This window comes from Diachasma alloeum, unplaced genomic scaffold (assembly GCF_001412515.2).
Source record: "Diachasma alloeum isolate Michigan unplaced genomic scaffold, Dall2.0 Dall_scaffold_00528, whole genome shotgun sequence".
Classification (NCBI taxonomy): Eukaryota; Metazoa; Arthropoda; class Insecta; order Hymenoptera; family Braconidae; genus Diachasma; species Diachasma alloeum.
In genome coordinates, this window is record NW_021680660.1 from 497,501 (window position 1) to 516,606 (window position 19,106).

At 39.8% G+C, this 19,106-nt stretch overlaps 1 protein-coding gene across 2 annotated transcripts in view; it reads right to left on the bottom strand.

The window, feature by feature from the left end:
• Positions 1 to 5,921, bottom strand: part of LOC107042837 (solute carrier family 12 member 4) — a 288,759-nt gene extending 282,838 nt beyond the window's left edge. For both annotated transcript variants that reach the window (XM_015264037.1, XM_015264036.1), the window contains exons 1-2: positions 5,712 to 5,921; positions 5,521 to 5,631 (exon numbers count right to left, since the gene is read on the bottom strand). In XM_015264037.1, the coding sequence (XP_015119523.1) occupies positions 5,521 to 5,620 (100 nt within the window). In that variant the 5' untranslated portion in view covers positions 5,621 to 5,631; positions 5,712 to 5,921. The remainder of the gene's footprint in view (positions 1 to 5,520; positions 5,632 to 5,711) is intronic.
• Between the last annotated feature and the right edge of the window lie 13,185 nt (positions 5,922 to 19,106).

The window sequence follows — 19,106 nt, forward strand, 5'->3', positions numbered from 1 at the left end:
GGCCGCGATGTTGATGCTCTTTTATTATGCCTTTTTTTATTGTTCCTTTTAAAAATTAGTGACTCATCATTGTTCCATCATGCTGAGTGTTAACACGCACGAAAAAATTTAATAGAAAATCCTAGCGAATTCGCTAGAGAATTCTATTGTATTTCTACTGCACTGTTCATCAGTTTTTGGCCGTTTCTATCTAAATGTTTAATAGAACATATTCTATAGAAAAAATCAATAGAATTCTATTTTTGTATACAACTTATTCTATTGAGATATTTTCTCTGGAATTTCCTCGGCTCATATTTTTCAAGTTTTTTTTGTTTGATTTTCTTGATGAAAAGAAAAGAAAAATTTCTATTGAGTTTATCTACAGAATATTTTATATTGAACATTTTAATAGAAACGGCCAGAAACTAATAGAAAGTTCAATAGAAATCCAATAGAATTGTCTAGAGAATTCGCTAGGGTTTTCTATTGAATTTTTTCATACGTGAAGATTAATAGTAACAATGCGTCTTGGTTAATCAACTGTTTAACCCTCTATTGCGAAAGTCTGCCTGAGTAGTACTTTTTTTTGAGAATTTTTGTGCAATTGTTCTAAAAATCCGAGGTATTTCTCAAATTGTTTCTCCTTTCTCATTTCAATCAGAGTGCATTAGTCAGAGTCACGTGACTCCTTCACATCAGTTTTGTTCAGGAAATTACCGTTTCTTTTCACTTGGTTTCCCAATGGGAAAAATTCTAGAATATTTGAGAATTTTCTCAAATTGTTTTAGAAAACCTCATAATTGTTTTGAATTTTTTGGATAACTCGGAAACTTGCAAACTTCCTTGAAGTTTCTATAAATCATCCCCTATTGACCTTTTCAGAAATGAATTTTGTAAAGAAGTTGAAATACATATCCATTAATGAATTAATTAATTTCTAAGAATGTTCTGTTAATGAGTGCTTACATCGGGAATAGGACCTACCGTAAAATTTTCATATTCCTAATGTCAATAGTTTCGGATTTGCATTATTATTTCAGGCAACCTTTTCACATTTATAACGCAATTGCGGCCGTGATATTGGTGGCCCCTTCATTATACCCTTTTTTTGCGTGTCAGATTCAATATTTCTTATTTCAATTCATTGTTAGCTGTGAAATTTTCATATTGCAATGAATGATTTGCGCATATGTTAATTCCTATGCTCACTGAATCAGAATTTGGTCATAATTACAATTAAATTTCTTCTTGAACATAATTCAGAGAGTATAGTGCTGGAATTTAATGTGTGGTTACGCCAAGAGCTGGTATGGTTTGAAAAATACTTTACTACGCGGCAACGATTTGTTCCAAAATATACCTTTATAGTTAATTCTAAAATTGATTTATACCTCCAGATGGGGAGGAGGAATATAGGGAACCATCCCGTACCTCTATATGAGCACTTAACAAAATAAATAGATGACTCATAGAGGTTGGAATTTAATTGTGTAAGCTAGCCCACAGACTGTGACGAATTCGCACCTCACAAGAAAACATTTTTTGAATTCTTGTGAGCGACCTAATTTATAATTTTTCCCCGTAATAACTCTGAAAAACAAACACAATAGACCGGTCAAATAATTAATTCATGTTAGGTCACATAAGTATAATGTTACCTTACTATGTTCCCAGAGGAAAAAATTATTTTATATTCTTTCCGTGTAGGAGTAATCACAGTTAAGCGATTAGTCTTCACAACAGACTCAAGGTTGTAAAGTTCGAAAAGTTCAACAGACACAAGGTTGTAAACTTTGAAGAGACATGCATTTACGCGTCGATTCATATGTGGTATGGATGCTGGGCTTGAGGGGGTAACCTATTGAACATCCTCACAGTACCTCACTCTTCACCATTTAGAGGTAGCGTGCGTGCGCAACCGGGCCTTTCTTATGGCGCTCTAATACATTGAGGGGCTCCCTACTCTTTTCACACCGATGCGTTTCGTGAATTACGCTGTTCAAAGGGTTAAAGATCGTCAAGACCTTCTCAAGGCCATTTGACCCTCAAAGATGTTTGGAGTTGAAGGTCAAATGGTCTTGAGGATCAAACGACCTTTAAGAATGTTCCATGTTAAAAGTCAAATGGGTTGTAAGGATCGGAAAGATTAAAGTGATCAAAAAATTTCATGAACTTCAAAAAAAAAATTTTTTTTAGTGACCATCCAAGGCATGCATGGAATGAATCAATAACATATTCAATGTTTCTTAAAACTGGTAACAAAATTCTTTCGATTTGATCGAAGTAGTATGGAACGTCCCTTATTCAACTCATAACTTGAGACAGTTTGATCCTCAACTGCAAACATCCTTGAGGGTTATTTAACCCGCAAAACCATTTGACCTTTAGCTGCCAACATTATCAAGAGGAATTTGACCCCCACAATGTAGGAAAAATATGAGAATTTATTAAAGGCCCTAAAATTAATAACTTGATTACATAGAAAAAAAAGTGTCAAATGTTTCGCAGCATCAGGTAGAAATCCCCTAGTTTAAGGTTATGCAAGTAGCTTTCATAGCTTGGTAAAGACCACAGTATAGATTCAAACATTTTCAATCATCGAATTTCTCAATTAAATTGCGTGAGAAACATTTGAAAACAACCATGAATATTTAGTGTCATTCAAATTACGTTTTGCACAGAATTATGATTTTTTTAAACATTCGTTGTTTACAAGGAAATAATTGAAATTGTTAAAACTTTCGGAAACCATATTTTTTTGGCATGAAATCGATTTCTGGTAAAATTCAGAATATGAATAAATTTGTTACGATTCCGAACCAATTATTTTTATGATAGAAAATTGATTGTTTATAAATTATTTATCGAAAATGCTCGTAATTTAAAAAAATTGCAATTTTCTAATTATTTCATCAATCTTCCTCTGCAAGTAAGCTTTCTAATTTTTTTTTTCAGATTTTTAAAATCTCTAACGATTTGATATCGAGATTCAAATTCAGACCTGCAAAGTTTAAATGATAAAATCATTGTGCAATGTCTTAGGGTCAAATGGGGCTCTGATGAAAGCCCCGATATTCGGTATTAAATGAGGAAGGCATTTCACGGAAAATAAACAATACTTGAATATCATTAAGAAATGAATATCCAATCTTCTAAATTCTCCCCTAAATTCCTCTATTTTTTTATCGCTTCATCACGAAGAAAATCAATTAATCAAAGTACACTCTAAAAAAAAGTTACTACTCACTAGTACTGAATTCTACTTGGGAGAAGTTTTCTTGTGAAAAGTTGGGAAACTACTTGTCCCAAGTACTTTTCATGTCCTAGGGTGAAGTACAATATTTGCTAAGCAAGTAGGAAAAGTACTAGGAGGAAGTACTTTTATTACTTCCTGTCAGTATTTTTCTTACTTCTCACAAGTACCTTTGATGCTTGGAGCAAGTAATTTTTCTACTTCTCGCGAGTACTTTTATGACTTGATTCCAGTACTTTTGGTTGGTTATTTTGTTGAGGAATTTCATATCATTAATTATCATTCTCATTATCATTATCATTCTCAGATGACAATTAACAAATTTCATCAAGGGGAGGTTACGATGAGTTTCAAAATCGCGAGATATTGCAGTAAGATTTATTACACATTGATGATCAATTATTTATATATGTTGAAAGACGAAGTATAAGTGGGGAAAAAAACGATTATTTCTTGTTGATTTGCCCCCAAGACCTTGAAAATGAAGAAAAATAGCACAGTGTACTCAATTTTTGACCTACGGACGTATTTTTTCTTCAAAATTTTTAAACAGATGTGTAGAATAACAATTACGAGATAATTTTTTTGAATTCGACTTCTAAATAGGCAATTTTATTCTTTGTCGCATAACGAAATTGCAATTTTTATACAAGATAGCTCAAAAGATTAATACTTCAATTTTTTTTTCAATATAAAATATAACAATTATTTTGAGGATCATTTTACTGGCTATTTCGCATGAATATTACATTTTTTGTTATTAAAAAAAGGACTATTTGGAAATTAAATTTGGAAAAATTAATTGGTAATTGTTATTCTACACATCTTTTGAAAAATTTTGAAAAAAAAATCTCTGTAGCTCGAGAATTTATTACATTGGACTACATTTCAATTTTCAAGCGTTTGAGGGGCAAATGAACAATAAACAATAATTTTATTTGCATTAATTCTTCGTTTTTCAGCGATCTCTAGTGTATGATAAATTTTACTGTAATATTCCGCGAAAATCCATTAGTACTGGATTTGAGTGCTATTACTACTTGTCTCGAGTATTTTTTCTACTTTTGAGAAGTACAGCTCGGTACTCAGTACACGTACTTTTAGTACTGATGATGAGTACAGTTGGTACTTGTCACCAGTACCAATTGTACTTGGAGCATAAAACTTGTATTCAGTCGATGTTCGACTTGAACCAAGTAAAAAAATTACCTTTTCTCCAGAAACCCCTCGGTACTGAATACAAGTAGTTTTCCTACTTATCAGAAGTAATCTTTTTTTAGAGTGTATTATGAAAAAATGTCGATCCCCCAGTTCGCACTTTGATAATTAATTAAAAACTCATCAACAAAAAATTAATTACCTCGGCGAGAATTTATCCAAGGCCCTAAAACTAATAACTTCGCACCTAAAGAAATTTCCCGAGGGAAAAACTCGCGTAATTTCACAAGCGGCGGTGTTTGGTGGTTCTATTTTTACAACTGAAAACTGAGGACCGCGGTAACGCCCCCTCCCGCTGACCCTCTCATGTTGTCACATTCAAGCATCGGAGCCTGTTAGTTGACTCGTTACATCGTTACGCATATCAAAATTAATTCAAACGAGGCAATTAATACATGAAAAATGCAACTCCACCATTCACGATTTCCATCAAGATACTTTATCTCGTATTGATTGTCACTGAGTGAAACAATTGGCAAATATTACGTCAGGCATAAAGAATTGTCGTGAAACATTTCTTCTTCTCTTTTCACGTTTTTGTTTGGTTTCTCTTACGTGAATGAATGGAGGATAGAATGACAGAAATTATTGAGGTTAAATAAATATTTACTCCGGTCAGTGTAATAAAAATGATTACAAAAGACTGATGTTATTTCTGCAAACGAAAATAACTGATTTACGCTTCATCATAAAAAAATTGACGCGTCAATTTATAGAAACTATTTTTGACTAGAAATAACGAGTCCCAATTATAGGTGGAGCATAAAATTTTCTCAAGTTTTTCGTCTTTGAAATATTTCACATCCGTGAAATATTGGGGCGGAGCAATTTCACGGACGAAAAAATGTCAAGAAATTATGGCAAAAAATTTGTTTTTTTCGCCAATTTTCGAATAATTTCGATTGTATTCAATGTTCAAAGGAGAAATTCAAAATTGCATAATTTTCACTAAAAAGAATCGAAAATGGGGATGGTATTTTCTAAGAGAAAAAATCGTATCAAATTCTCTCATACGTCTTTCCCTGAATGAAGTCCATTTAATAATGCCATGCAGACTAAACACTCACCATAATCACCTCCTGGCGATTGATTATCCTCCACCAATATTCCGCACTCATACGGTCGCTGAGTGTTGCTCGCCGGAGTCACAGTGAATCGATCCGGCATCGTGAAATCCTCTGAAAAATCATATCAAACGGATAAATTACGCTCTCACACTGTCAACTTCAAAGAATTTTCAAATCCAAATCTCCCGCACTTTTTTCTTCGTCTCTTGACAAAGACGCTCTCCATTCACACAAAAACACTGATAAAAACTTTCCCCCTCCCACCTTAGAGCCGACAGACAACTTCTTGTACAATTGTTTTCACTAAGACTTAATTTCCGAAGGATGAGAAGATGTTTAAAAACACCATGTCACAACGTTTTTTTCACGTTTGGGAGCAGAAAGATGAGTTGGCGTTGCGCTATGCGCCTCAAAAACACGACTGAACATCATATAAAAGCAAGAACTCGCTCGTGCCTCAATGGTACCGATTCCCACTGTAATACACGTGCACGTACACGAGATTTTTGCATATCATTTTGTTCATCAACTTCTTATCATCGAATTCGGTCTGTATTTACGTCCGACGTCCTTGAGAAATTCACGGTTAGTGTTTCTGTTTTTTTCCCATAATATTTTTTCTTTTCAAGTTTCGCTCGCAGAGACGTTTTCCTGGTAAGCGTCTGACAGCTGTTTGCGTGTGTATGAGTGGTGCATTTGTGGGGGAGAACGTTTGTGCATGGGAGCCGGCTTGTCAGCGAGCGATACACTGGCGTAGGCGTGTGAGATATATAAAAAGGGGAGACAGCATGGTTGAGGAAAAGAGAAAAATTAATCGAGCCGGTTTATATCTTTGTTGGGAGAGAGACGATTACAGGGGGCAGCACTTCACGGTGCTCGGGGTATATCGATTTTTTCAGGGGATGTGCTTGGTAAAGCAAAGGAGGCAATTAACGATATGGGTATTTGAATTGTAAATGGTGGGGGAGGGGAGAGAAAATTTGTGGAGATGGAGGGGAGATAGACTTTTTTTTTAATCTTCGTCATTTGAAATTTTTCTTTGCGAGACAGGTTCGGGGTGAAATTCACAGGAGTCCACCTATGACGAATTTTAAATAGACATTTATTGAAAATAAATGCATTTATCTAACGTTAAGGATGTTTAACCAAAACCCGCATTATTCACCATAATTATGATATTGCTTCACATGTCAGGTTCATATTCGAGCCACGCGTTAGTAATAATCTCAATCCTTCCATCGGGGCATCCTAATGAGAAATTAATTTCTGAAAATCACTCCTTGTAACATTACGCTTATAGAAGAAACGTGACCGTGTGAACTTTTCTGAAAAACCATAAGCCATTTACTTTAGACTAAGGAGAATCTATCGCCGGCGAGAAAAAGTAGGGAACAAAAGTAGGGCCATATAAGCGCGATATCTTCAATTGATTTTCGAATTCTTCTAAAAAAAATTTGACCGCCATGACGAGTCGAGCAACGCGACAACACCACACAACAGCTGATTGAGGTCGGTAAAGTCGGTGACGACAATTCAGTGCTGGAAGCATATGGACACGTATAACCCACACAAACATCCATCTCACTGTTACAACCCCATCACTAGTCGAAGCGTGCAATGTTGCCCGATCAAAATTCGACTGTTACCACCGTAGTCACAAGTCCTCCAGTATTTATGACCTTTTTCTTTAATTATTATTTTTGAGAAGGGAAAAGTATGCCATGTAACTTCTAATTTGATAAGAAAAATAATTTGCAACATGAATTATTTATTCGGTCAATTTTATTTTTGTTTTCAACGGGGTTGCTCACTTATGATAGGTTAAACATCCTTAAGGGGAGACGCCTGTGAGTTGTAAAAGTCACGGGTTATTGGAGTGAGACTTTTCATACGTTGAAGATCGAGTATATAAATCTGAAAACTAGTAATTAGGGCAAAAAAAAATTTGTTTTATTGTTCGTTTGCCTGAAAACGCTTAAAATGCCAATAAACAGAGAAGAGCCTCCAATTTTTGAGCTACGAATGATTTTTTTTTTCAAAATTTTCGGAAAAATATGTGGAATAACAATTACGAGCTAGTTTTTTTTAAACTCACCTCTTACATGGCTAAATTTGCTTTTTTTGTATGTTTTTTACACAAATAATAAAGTTTTTTATATGAAAAAAAAACAGAAATCAGCTGTGTAGGAGTCGAATTCCAAAAAACTGGTTCATAATTGTTGTTCCACACATTTTTCAGAAAATTTTGAAAAAAAAAAATCTTTTGTAGCGCAACAATTGGAGGCCCTGGACTGTTTTTAGCATTTTAAGCGTTTTCGTGCAAATGAAGAATAAAAAAATTTTTTTTTTGCGCTAATTACTCAGATCTGTATAATCGGTCTTCCACGTATGAAAAGTCTGACTCCAATAACCCACGTCTTTTAAAACTCACAGGAGTCTCCCCTTAAGAATAAACTATGTCCATGGAAAAATATAGTAAAAATTTATGTGTTTTTTGTTTTCTTAGTTTTCTAAAAAGTTTTTAGGTTGTAAAAAATCGATTTCCCTTCCAAAAATTGAGATTTTTTTCGACCCCAAATTTTTTCAAAAGTTTCTCATACATGCGAGAATTTTGTAGATCTTTTGGATCCGACTGAAAGTAGTTTAATCGTTCAAATTTAAGTTTCCGATTTTTTGTGTTATAACAACCGATTTTGATCCAAAAAATCCGAATATGCCTTTTCTAGACGCTATCCGTATGTATGTATTAATTTTTTTTAAATCCCGCCAAGTACGGGCTCTATATGTCTCTTTCTAAAAATGAAAGAGATCATTTGTAAAATCGCAAGAAGCCAAATGATAAGCATCAGCCTGGAGTAGAGAATGACTAAAGAATAATTTCCATGTTTATAATCGCCCTCTGTCAAATGACGGGCTACAAAAATTAATTACAATGGCTTCATTCGTATTGAACGCCATTCCGCACAATGAATCTCCCTAAAAAATAAAAACAAATGTTTTCGTAAAAAAATTGCGCCAAGGAAAAGTTTTGGTTGGTTTTTACAGAAATGTGAAAGAATTAACTTGAAGTTTCCAGTGGAGATCATATAGGATTCACTCGGCGTCTATTGAAATTCATGTCAGGAGGTATAAAAAAATTCTATATTGTATTGTCATATATTTTCTGAGGAATTTCATTTGGAATTCTATTGGTTTTTTGGTAATTCCTATTGAAAATTGACAAATAATTGCAAAACCAGCTTAGAAAATTTCACCCAAAAAAATTATATCTGATTTTAAGATTTCCAAGGTCTTAAAATAAGATTTTCAAAAGTCTTAATTTAAAGCCAGAATGTCTCAAGTTGAGAGTTTCCAAAGTCTCAATTTCAAACTTAGAAATCTCAATTTAAGCCTTCTCAGAGTCCCAAGTTTTGATTTTGAACGGTCTTAATTTGAGGCCTTTGTCAGTCTCTATTTGAGACTTGAAAGTCTCAACTCGAGATTTTTAAAAGTTTCAACATGGAAACTTTGAACGTCTCAAGTTGAGATTTTTATAATTCTCAACAAAAACGTAATCTATTACGTATGTCAATACGTCGTTATAATCGAGTCATTATAACCAAGTGTTCATCGGAAATCTCTGATAACCCCCTTCCTGAGTAGCTGCGTGACGTTGCAATAGAGGAACCTTACGTCTCCGTCAAGTATATTTTATCTAAACCTCACTTAAACTCAATGAAATTTCTCCTCTGGAATAACATTTTTCGATTTCATTCCTTCAGGCTAATCGCTTGATTCTCAATTTTATTCATTCTCTGTTTTATAGCTTTGTCAGCGAATGGGGACATACGGAAATGGGTCAGAGTGACTTCACGGGATATACTTGAGAAAAAATTGACATATGATGACCACTGATGGATGAAATAAAATAGTAAAAAGGCTAAAGGCGACGCCAGGACCGCGCCGGACTTGGTTGAAACCTGGAATGATAATATGGGGCCAGGCCTGGGCGCCGATCTCGGCCCACCATTGGTTGCCAGTCATTGGCCAGGCTCAATTAAATATTACTTAATTAGATGAATATGATATCAGTGATTGAAATACAAGTAATTCAATCTTACTCCTGAGCATTCATAACAGATTCAAGGAAGAAAAGAAATCAATACCGGCATGCGATTGGTGCCGGACTGGCTACCAAACTGCCTTTGACAATTATCAATAATAACAAAAACAAGATAATCGACTTTTTTAGGATGATTTTTAGTTTTAATTGCGTCCTACCTACCAAACCCTAACGCAATCATCGCTGAAAAACCGATTTTCTTAACTTAAAATATTACCCTAACGTGGGCTCGAACCCACGACCTCATGCCTACTAATCCGACGTCCTAACCACTAGCCTACCGCGCAGTTCGTAATACCTCTATTTTAAATCGTCCATATTAATTCCACCTCGGTTTTTTTCGACTTGAACCTTTTATTATTCAGTTGATAGAGATATTAAGTGATTCAACTATAGTTTAATCGGTAAATTAATTCAATAATGAACAACAATAATAATAATTAGTAATTAAAATAATAATTATAACAATGATGATTAATGTTGAATGACGATTCTTCTTCTTTTCGTAATAATTAGCGAATAACATGTGACTTCAATACCTACAATGTTACCACTTATTTATGATTACACCTTTAAAATTTTACCCTCAAGATTCCACCCTTACCGTTCAACTCTCACAATGCTTTATGATTTTTTCACCCCTTTCCATTATTGCCATTTACCCCTTACAATTTTATTCTTCAGATATTACCCTTATGATTCCATCCCTATGATTCCATTCTCATCATCTTACCCTTCCGACTTAACCCTTACAATTGCTCAACGGAGCTGGATCCCAATGACCAAACTCCGGGCCACCGCTGGCTGGGGCTTGGTTATCGAGCTCCGGCATGCCAATGTTCGGCCAAGGCTGGGCCAGCTCTGTCAACCAAGGCTCGGTTACCCGTCCTTCCCCCGAGGGTCAAGCCTAGTCCCCAGGCATGGCCGAACCTCGGTCCAAGCTTGGCCGCCCATACCTGGCAACCCCAGGCTTGTGCCAGACTTGGCCCATTTTTCCAACACTGGCATTTCCTATCTGGGTAACGCAGCAGCTGACAGTCCTCAAATCCAATCCCTAAAAGAGACACATATCTTAACGTCATTTCTCAGAAGTTGTGTCGCACAGATCTCGAATCGTTATCGCAAATATCTCGAAAGCGTGTCGCCTCCTGCGTCTATACTATATGGACGTCCGTATGAAAAAGTACCACTTTGTCGATTCTAGTTTCCAGATATTCATGTTTTTGTTTCAGCAACTTCCATTTACAGCAATGTTAAATTATTTTTTTCATCATCTCCAGCGATGTCATTTTCGACCCTATGAGGATCATTTTGTGGTTAAAAATGTGTGGAATGTCATCAATATTATCGGACTATATATAAATCCATATCGACAAAGTCGTTCTTTTTCATCCGGACGTCCACATACAAAAAGTCGAACGATCACGGGAGTCAAACGAAAGAAACTTCTGATTACTTTGTCAGATTTATGATCGTTCGATCCTTGTGTTTATCCTCTCTGGCAATCCCCGTTGAACTACGTCATCATATGACTCTTGAGATTTCCTTATCTACCTCTATTATTTGCCTCTTGTGATTATTTGACCCTTGCAAGGTATGATGTTTGCAATACTTGACCTGTGCGGTCTCAAACTGAGAATACAGAATACACCAGTAATTCTTTTGACTTTTTCTTTTTATTAAACTATACTGATGGGACTAGACGAGACGAGACCGAGTTGAAAGTGCCGCGGGACAGAGGCGATACCAAGAATTTTGAATTTTTGGATATTACAACTTTTCGTGTTGTTTGGAATACCTAGAGTGTATTTATTGAGTTCTGCAATTCTATATTATGTTGATTGACTGATTAATTAATGCACAATCCTTCCATACCTTGAAATTACAATCCTTTGTTTCAATTTCATAATTCAGATTTACAGACAATCCTGAATACTTACCATCCTGCAGTTTTTCGATACATTTGGGATTGCATGGCCAAATATTTGGTGCTTCCGTTTTACACAGAGAACACAAAGTCTGAATAAGGCGTAGAGTGCCTCAAATGGTATTTTATATTAAGTAGATGGAAGTATATCAAATACATCAACTATAAAGTTTGACTCGTCCAATAACTGGCGGTTTTCCGCATCTGTGCATCGCGAAAATAGCAGTTATTTTGGATTCCTNCTCTGTCAACCAAGGCTCGGTTACCCGTCCTTCCCCCGAGGGTCAAGCCTAGTCCCCAGGCATGGCCGAACCTCGGTCCAAGCTTGGCCGCCCATACCTGGCAACCCCAGGCTTGTGCCAGACTTGGCCCATTTTTCCAACACTGGCATTTCCTATCTGGGTAACGCAGCAGCTGACAGTCCTCAAATCCAATCCCTAAAAGAGACACATATCTTAACGTCATTTCTCAGAAGTTGTGTCGCACAGATCTCGAATCGTTATCGCAAATATCTCGAAAGCGTGTCGCCTCCTGCGTCTATACTATATGGACGTCCGTATGAAAAAGTACCACTTTGTCGATTCTAGTTTCCAGATATTCATGTTTTTGTTTCAGCAACTTCCATTTACAGCAATGTTAAATTATTTTTTTCATCATCTCCAGCGATGTCATTTTCGACCCTATGAGGATCATTTTGTGGTTAAAAATGTGTGGAATGTCATCAATATTATCGGACTATATATAAATCCATATCGACAAAGTCGTTCTTTTTCATCCGGACGTCCACATACAAAAAGTCGAACGATCACGGGAGTCAAACGAAAGAAACTTCTGATTACTTTGTCAGATTTATGATCGTTCGATCCTTGTGTTTATCCTCTCTGGCAATCCCCGTTGAACTACGTCATCATATGACTCTTGAGATTTCCTTATCTACCTCTATTATTTGCCTCTTGTGATTATTTGACCCTTGCAAGGTATGATGTTTGCAATACTTGACCTGTGCGGTCTCAAACTGAGAATACAGAATACACCAGTAATTCTTTTGACTTTTTCTTTTTATTAAACTATACTGATGGGACTAGACGAGACGAGACCGAGTTGAAAGTGCCGCGGGACAGAGGCGATACCAAGAATTTTGAATTTTTGGATATTACAACTTTTCGTGTTGTTTGGAATACCTAGAGTGTATTTATTGAGTTCTGCAATTCTATATTATGTTGATTGACTGATTAATTAATGCACAATCCTTCCATACCTTGAAATTACAATCCTTTGTTTCAATTTCATAATTCAGATTTACAGACAATCCTGAATACTTACCATCCTGCAGTTTTTCGATACATTTGGGATTGCATGGCCAAATATTTGGTGCTTCCGTTTTACACAGAGAACACAAAGTCTGAATAAGGCGTAGAGTGCCTCAAATGGTATTTTATATTAAGTAGATGGAAGTATATCAAATACATCAACTATAAAGTTTGACTCGTCCAATAACTGGCGGTTTTCCGCATCTGTGCATCGCGAAAATAGCAGTTATTTTGGATTCCTTCGAATTTTGAATTCACAGGGAGCCGTACAGGGCCTAACCAACTTCCTCGTACTGGGTAATTACATAAAAGATGACTGTGTGAAAATTGAATGCCTACATTCAACCATAAATATGGCATACCGCTGTTGTCAAGCTCTCTGCAACCCAGGCAATAACACAGAAGCTGGCAGGAGTAACTCAGGAGTAACTTTCATCATCTGGCCAAGGATTGCAAGTCCCTGGACGATTTGTGCGGCCACTGCTCCGGAATCCATGAGTCTCGGAGATGCCCGAACAAGAACCAGCTGAGATCCACAAACTGCTCACTTGAAAAACTCACGGACACAAGACATTTGGCCTTCGATAAGTCCAAATGACCGATTTTGGCCCGCCAAATTGCTGAGAGAGCACGAGGCATTCAATTTATGCCCCATGTCCGATAAGAGCGCCAATGGTTGCCCGGAGGGAGGGGTGGGGAGTGACGTCCTGCCGGCGCCTTTGGGCGCACCCCTCTCACTAACGCAGTAGCGTACTTCCGGCCGCGATATTCATCAACGCGATAGCGAAGTAACCCGTCAACAAACTCCTATCAGGAGTGTACTCACCGATAATTCAGTAAATAATAATGACGTTGGAGTAATGGGTAATATCTCAATATCATCTTTCGGTGAGCAAACTGTTAGTTTAATTAATCTTGATCCTAGTGTCCGTGCTGCGTCAACATCTGCTGCAGTAGATCCTCCGTTGATCAAGTGTCCTCACTGTAATCGAGCCTTCAAAACCAAGCAGGGCCTTGGCGTTCATAGAGCGCATAGCCATCCCCAAGAGAACAACGAAATAATTGTGGTCGAGAAAACAAAAGCGCGATGGAACCCTGAACATCTTCGAATGTTAGCCGCTGCTGAGGCCAGAGCCCCGTCCACAGTCCGATTCATGAATGAATATCTGTTCAAGGAGGCTGGAACTGGAAGGACTCTGGAATCGTTGAAGCAACAACGCCATTCAGCAGCATATAGATGCATGGTGGAGCAGTTCAAGGATGAGTTTCAACGACTGGCAACTGTCACCGATGAACAACCCACCGAGAATCAGCCTTCAGAACCTAACTCAGCACCCCCGGAGAGTCCGACAAGATACGACCCGGAAAACTTACTGCCGCCTGCAGTTGAAAGTCCTAGGCACATGAACAGTGAAACCCTAATACCAGATGTGACCCAGTCTGTCTCAGGGATTTCCAACCGAGCCGAAGAAAGCCGTGTCCTCCTTCTTTGTGAAGAGATGGACTTCTTAGAAACTGCTGGTCGCAGCACTGTTGGTAGCAGAGCGCTACTTGCTGCGGTGCGTGATTCTTTGAATGGAATTGACCCCGGAAGGGCCCTAATGGAATGGCTATGCTTGCAGTTCCCTGACGCGGGAACCCCTGCAAACCAGTGTAGTAGTGGTCGTCGACAACATCCCAGAGTCCACCTATCCAAACGGAAGCAACTTCAGGCGAAGTTCAGGACCTATGGAACAAGAGCATGTCCAAAGCAGCCAGCAAGATACTTGACGGTGATGCAACCAAGGCTCCCCACCCAGACCTAGCAGCACAGGAACTTTTTTGGCGACCCATCTTTGAGGAGAAACAGGAGTTCCCTGCGGAGTCGATTAGCGCGTGGACAGTCAGTAAGTCGCTGAAGGACATCTTCAAGCCTGTTACGGTAAAGGAGGTGATTGAGTCCAGACCCGATGCAAAATCAGCCGCTAGTCCCGACGGCCTCAAAGCCGGTGATTGGTTGAAGAGAGTCCCGGAAGAGGGTCAAAACGATTATCTTTATCGTGATCCTCCATTCAGGTAAAATATCACCTTTGTGGAGGGACAGCCGCATGGTACTGATCCCAAAGGAAGAAGGAACAATGAACCCGGCAAAATTTAGGCCCATTTTCATCTCATAGGTCATACTTTGTCACTTGCATAGAGTCTTATCGAGTCGACTACTCGCGAAACCTCTTCTCGACGAGAGGCAACGCGCGTTCATAAAGGCCGACGGTCTCGCTGATAACGTGTTCGTACTTTCATCAGTGATCGCAGACGCTCGCAACAAGCTGAAAGAGCTACATATTGCTGCCATCGATGTGAAGAAAGCCTTTGATACGGTATCTCACGGAGCTATCGAGCGAGTGCTGAAGGATCAGGGATTCCCAGCAGAGTTTGTGAACTACGTAATGACCATGTACGAGACAGCGACAACAGTACTAGAAGTCGACGGTCGCATATCGCCTGCTATTCATCCCGGGCAAGGAGTGAGACAAGGAGATCCTCTCTCCTCAATAATCTTCAACATGTTCATCAACGTGATCCTGACAAGAATCCCTGGGATCTACGGCTACAGCCTTAATGATGAGCGTGCGAACACGTTAGCTTTTGCGGCTGATTTGGTCCTGATGACCGGATCCAAGAAAGGGCTACAGGATGTCTTGAACGGAGTAGTGGAAGATATGGCATAGCATGGCCTGTCACCGATGCCAAAGAAGTGCCTAGCGTTATCTCTGATTCCTTCCGGCAAGGAGAAGAAGATGAAGACGGTGACTGTGACGACATATAGAGTTGCGGGGCGGTATATACCACAGATAAGTATCTCAGATACGTGGAAGCACCTGGGCGTCACCTTCAGCCACAAAGGACCTATTGCACCGCGCGTCGAGATCGAGGACCATCTTATGAAAGTTACGCAGGCCCCACTGAAACCTCAACAGCGTCTAACCCTGCTCAAGATGTTTCTGCTGCTTTCTTCATTCTTTAGTTTTCGGTCGCTCCAACTTCGGAATGCTCAGAACATTGGACAGAGCAGTACGCAAGCACGTGCGTAGGTGGCTATCCCTTCCAGCGGATGTTCCAGTCGGCTTCTATCATGCCCCCATCGCGAATGGTGGGTTGGGGGTGATGTCATTCGAATCCTCCATTCCCGAGCTCCTACGGCGCCGTCTCCTAAACCTGACGTACTCGGACTTCTCCACGGCTAGGATGATCAGAAACCACGACTGGGTGATCTCGAGACTGAGATGGTGTGACATGGCGAGGGTCAGAAATACTGACTGGGCGAGGAAATTGCACTCTTCGGCGGATGGCTGGGAATTACGAGAGGCCAGACACTCCACTCTCTCCATTTCATGGATGAACGACCCGTACGTAATAATTCCTGCCAGAGAATTTATTCAGAATATGAGAACAAGGATGAACGCCCTTCCTTCGAGAGCAATGACTACGAGAAGTCAACAGCGTAAAGCGACTCAATCAATCAGGTGCAGAGCTGGCTGTGGTGAAGACGAGACAACAGCTCACATTTGTAAGGATATCTTCCCGGGTTATTCACCCAGGAAAAATCCAAACTACTTTTAGGCCATCTCTATCGCTCAATAGCCGGGCGCCAACCGAACCTTCACGGGAGGTCCGACGAAAACCGGCCTCTGAGGCAAACTCGTCTACTCAGAGGACTTTATGGCTGGACAATGGATAGTCCAGCTAACATCAGCGTGATACGGTAGAGTGGGCGAGGTCTACCAGGAGTACAACCGCCACATCTCCACGGCATTTGCAAGCCGCGGATTATGCCTCGCGGCATAAGTTCCCTACCGAATTAGATTCATCTTTCCTCCGGGGGGTCTCTCGACCCCTCCGGCATGCTTTCTCTTCCCGAGTATTGATACTCGGGAGAGTTTCCGAATTATCTGCGAATCAGCCGGGACTCCTCAGAGCCTGGGACGTTGAGAGGCTGATCTGACCAGGGTGGAACTACGTTACCCACGCTACGACCACCCACACTCTCAACCACCAGTTACCACTTTGGTCATCGCGCGTCACTGCCTCCGGGTAGTACTAGACCGTCGGCGTATGGTTGGGCCGACAGGAGGATTTCTCGACTCCAGGCCCATGGGCCCATACGCCTCGAATCGTTCCGCCGAGACTAGATGACGCCGGACACGACGAAGTCGTCACCTCGCGTTTCGAAATAACTCAGATTTACGCGCGGGGGATGCAGGGGCATCCCCCTATATTCGCCGCCACAGTTATGCACCAGGCTACGCTGAGTAAAACTCCTTACCATGGCTTCTTCAGCCATCCACCACTCCAGCACACCGAGAGATTATTTAAACCTCTCGGTTCAAGCACTCGCGTGCGACTAACTCGGAATCTTACTAGGGCCTTGCCTCCTAGTCTGGATATCTCGGCGACGATAGGTCATTCCGTTACCCTATCCCCACCAATCAACCCGACGGGATCACGGAGGTACCAGTCCTTTCACCTGGCCGTTGGTCCCTAGCCTACTCCGACATAGCCTATAGAATCGCCCAGTTGGACGGCCTGTACGTCGGCTCCGTTTCCCCTAGCACGTGCTGGGCGAATTCTAATACGGCGATAGTCTAGTAACGCCCACCAGTCCTCCAGGGGTCGCGGTTTCACCCATAACCGCTATGCCTTAGGTCTTTCATTGGTTTGTGGTTCATCTCATCTAGTCCCGGCTTCCTTCAGCCGCCTCTAAATGTCACTACTTAGCTCTCTTCAATAATTTTAAGAGTTCACATATCGTTTTTACGGGGATTTCAACTCGTAACGAGAAAATCTCGTTACACATTGTACAGAAGTGTGTTAGGACACACGGTGGGAGAATTCTGCGGCATAATGTGGCCTGCAACACGGTAGCCAGGCTCCTGGGGTTGAAGGGTTTCGAAGTACGTCAAGAAGAGATTTACTGCACAAGTGAGGGTGCCAGGAAATCGGATATAATTGCGGTCAATCATTCGGGAGCCTATATTATTGACGTACAGATTGTGTCGGTGGCTCGACCATTAGAACATGCCCACGAAACGAACCGTCTCGAGTATTCAATGAATAACGGCCTTTTGAGTTCTGTTTCAGAGCAGTTCCAGGTTCTTCAAGCCTGCGTTCGGGTATCCTCCTTAACGATCAGCTGGCGTGGTATATGGTGTGGAAAATCCGAAGAGTTTTTGAGATCATTGGGACTGTCCAAAAGATGTTTGAGAGGCATAACGACAAGAGTAATCCAGGGGTCCCATATTAATTGCAATAGGTTTAACGTCATGACGTCTGTTGCGAACCATGGTCGATGGCCCTGGAAACCATGTCGCACACATTTGGATTGAGAACTTATGTATATAGTATTGAAACATGGAAATAACGATTGCATTATATAGCTTCGTTTTGTTGTTTTCCACATACTTTATTTGTATTATATTTTCGCAAACATTATTCTTTCGGGCGGCAGGACCACTCGTCGGTCCACTTGTTTGACACAATGTTTGTACCCGTACCCATGCGGTTCATGGGAAATAAATTGCAGTACCTTATGGGTGCTGCATTAACTAATCAGCACAAACTGGACTTTTTGAACAATTGATTCATTCTAAGGAAAACAGAGTCAATAAGTCTCGAATAAGAATCATTCTTAAATGATATACTCACTCCGACTATGAGACTCCCTCTGAATACATTGCTTATTGTGGTTGCTACGACTGTTGTTATTACCGTGTGCCGCACAATTTTGATTGTGTCATTAATATACCTTGGAAAGAATTTTAATGTGGATTCTAAATCTTATGAATTAGTCCTGCAGACGAGAAAAAATTGTAAAATAACTGAGTTACCATATTATGTCCTGATGTGTGGAAATACACTCTTTAAGTTGTTGGTCATTGTTGACAATTTTCATTTTTTCAGCGAGAAGATCAAGTTCAATTATTTCATGCCATATGAGTATACTCAACTGAAAATGAAAATAGGCGGTGGGGTAACATTGGAAATACCCTGTGACTTGCCACAGAAAGATTACATCGTAAGTGGGATGCTCATTCACGGGAAAAGGAAACTGAGCTATAGTTGGAAATGGCTGGCCCGTTGCAAAAGGACCAAGTGCAAAACTCAGAGTTGCAACAACAGCCGAGATAGCATAGCCGAAGTGGAAAGCAGTAGTTCGTTTTACGTAATTTGTCAGTACTTCTTGTTCGTAGCAGCTTGAATCCTCAACAAA